Source organism: Pinus tabuliformis, chromosome 1_1 (genome assembly GCF_031772625.1).
Source record: "Pinus tabuliformis cultivar Carrire ecotype Pingquan chromosome 1_1, CPIR1, whole genome shotgun sequence".
Classification (NCBI taxonomy): Eukaryota; Viridiplantae; Streptophyta; class Pinopsida; order Pinales; family Pinaceae; genus Pinus; species Pinus tabuliformis.
Window position 1 is genome coordinate 221,726,419 of NC_142297.1, and position 2,686 is coordinate 221,729,104.

Consider the following 2,686-nt stretch of genomic DNA (forward strand, 5'->3'; position numbering starts at 1 on the left):
TTGTCGCCTTCTTTGAGCCATTGGATTCTGGATTTTTGCTTCCACAGGATTTCCTCCTGTTTTCTCCTTTCCTCTAATTGGGTGATTACTCTCCCTTCCTCCTCTGCTAGGGCCTGACTTCGACTGTCCAAAATGATTTGCTGCTGGATTCTTTCCATTTTGGCTTGGAGTTTGCCCTGCTCCTGCTGGATATTACCAAATTCTTCCTTGTTCCACTTTTTAATTTTTCTTTTAATTTCTTTGAGCCTTTGCTGAAATGAGCGCATTTTGCTGAGGCCCTCCTTTCCACTTTTGTTGTCTTGCCACCATCCTTTTACTTTGTCTAGGAAGTCAGGGGCTCAGAGCCAAAAGGACTCGAACCGGAAGGGTCTCCTTTTGCTCTGATTATTTAAGGCTATTTCCAGCTTTATTGGCCAGTGATCCGACCCTACTGAGGGTAGGATAGAGGCTTCATAGAAGATATCCAGCTCAATTATGGGTTCTGAAATGAGGAATCTGTCTAGTCTTGAAGCTATCTGTTTGGAGCCACCTCTTCTGTTGTTCCATGTGTATTTTCCGTTGATGGTTGGGATATCTACTACTCTTAATTCTGTCTGCACTTCTCTGAATCTTTCCATTTCTGTGTCTTCCCTACTTATTCCACCTTTTTTCTCTTCTCGAGAAGCAATTAAGTTGAAGTCTCCAGCCAGGATCCATCTCTGTTCCTGGTGTAAACTTCGGAGCTTAGTCAGCTGAGTGAGGAACAGGTCTCGGTCTGCACGGGTGTGGGGCCCATAGACAGCTGAGATTGCAACCCATTCACTTTGTCCTATTAGTCTGAATCGCCCAGTGAGGATTCTTGGCATTCCTATCCACCAGTCAGTGAGGACTTCATCTGGGTTCCAGAGGATAGCTATTCCTCTTGCACTGCCTTTGGGGTCTATAGTGACATGGTCGTATCTTGGTTTTATTTTGTTAAGGATTTCCTCCATTTTCTGTCCTGGGATTTTGGTTTCTTGGAGAAGCATGATCTGCGGTTTGTCTTGTTTGAGTCGTGCTGCCAGATATCTCTGTTTTCCTTTACTATTTAGGCCTCTGATATTCCATGAGGTCAAAATCATTGATTAACTTGAGAGAGGGTTTGGAACACCGCTAAAAGCGGTACTACTTTTCCAGTGTTGACTAGGGTTTCTCCCATAAGTTGTATGGATTCCTTGATGTTTTTTCTTCCTCTTCCCCCCCCCCCCCCCCCCTTTATTTTGACCAGTCTGATCTAATCTGGTTTCTTTTTGAGTCTCTTGGTTCTCTGCTGATGAGGCTTTGCCTTTTTCTAATTTGGTTTTGTAATGTTGGAAGGTTTCAGTATACAACTTCTTTTGATCTTCGGGGATAAACCTCTCGTCTAGGTTCTTCCATTCATGTAACAGATTTTCCAACACTTCCTCTTCCTGGCTTAGGTCCTCCCTACTAGACTCCTGGTCTGTCTCCATCTGATCTGTTTGTTCCTCTGTTTCCTTCTCCTGTTCTTGTGTCTCACTCGGGGCCTTTCTTTTGGCTAGGATCCTGTCACTAGATTCACTGCAGTCTGAGCCTTTATCTTCCTACTGTTCCATGTGCTGATCTTCCTCATCCTCATCTACCTGCAGTATAGCAAAACTATTTGGTTTCACTGTGTCAGGTTGTTTTCCTTTCCTATCTTTCTGGGGGGTTCCTTGTTGGGTTTCTTTTTGTTTCTCACTTCTTGGAATTCCTCCTGTTCCGACTCTCTCTTGTTTCTTTGGGGCCTTCTGACTTCTTCATCCTCCCGGGTTAATGGGCATTCCTTTGCTAGATGACCATGGGTGTGGCATCTACGACACCTGAACGGAATATGCTCATAGTCTATGCTTTGCTGCCAGATCTCTTCGTGGTATTCAAGCTCTATAGTGTCAGGGATGGGGTTTGCTAGGTTCATGTAGACACAAATCCTGGCATATGAGGTGTATCTACCTTTCTTTGTAGTATCTGCTATCTTCACGAAGCTTCCTATTGAGTTGCCTATTCCTTCCAGAATGTCCGGGTCCCAAAAGTCTGTGGGAAGCCCAAAAAGACGGACCCAGACAGGAGCAGCCAGAAAGGTTTCTTTGTCTGGGTTATAACAGTCTTCCCAGAAGCGTAAAAATAGACCGGCATTATTATAAAAATATGGGCCATTATCAAAGACCTGTTCTCTATCTTTCAGGTTAAAGAAGATTACCGTAAAGAAGCCCTTCGCTCCCAGCTTGAGCTCGATGTGTCCTTGAGGCTGCCATTTCTGCTGTATCCACTTTGTGAGGTCCCTTTCCGACGGCCAGACTCCGACGAACTTGCATATAAGGGCATGGTCCCTCATGTAACTTCGGTACTTTTCCAGCTTGTTCGCTGGGATGACATATCTGGGTTTTTCTGTGGTACATGGCAGACATTTCCCTCTTCGGCCTGATTGCCAGGCCGCTCCTAACACCGGTCCCGTGCTCTTCCGTTCCTCTGACTCCTGGTTGCTTTGCCTGTCTCCTGCCGCCACTTCTCGGTAGGAGGGGATCTCTCCCCTCTTGACACTTTCTGTCATTCCTTTTCTGCTTTGGCCGTTGTCAGTTCTGCTGGACTAGACTGCGTCGGTTGTCTTCACTCTCGTCCCAACTTCCTTAGGTTTTCACCGCTTTGCCGCCATTAGGGTTTGAGTTGCAGA

General features: G+C 45.8%; 1 protein-coding gene across 1 annotated transcript; it reads right to left on the reverse strand.

Annotated features, from left to right (window-relative positions):
• Positions 1-338: 338 nt before the first annotated feature.
• LOC149212342 (uncharacterized) lies at positions 339-971 on the reverse strand. Its single transcript, XM_089388645.1, has one exon. The coding sequence runs from the start codon at positions 969-971 to the stop codon at positions 339-341; it is 633 nt and encodes a 210-aa protein (XP_089244771.1).
• Positions 972-2,686: the final 1,715 nt, after the last annotated feature.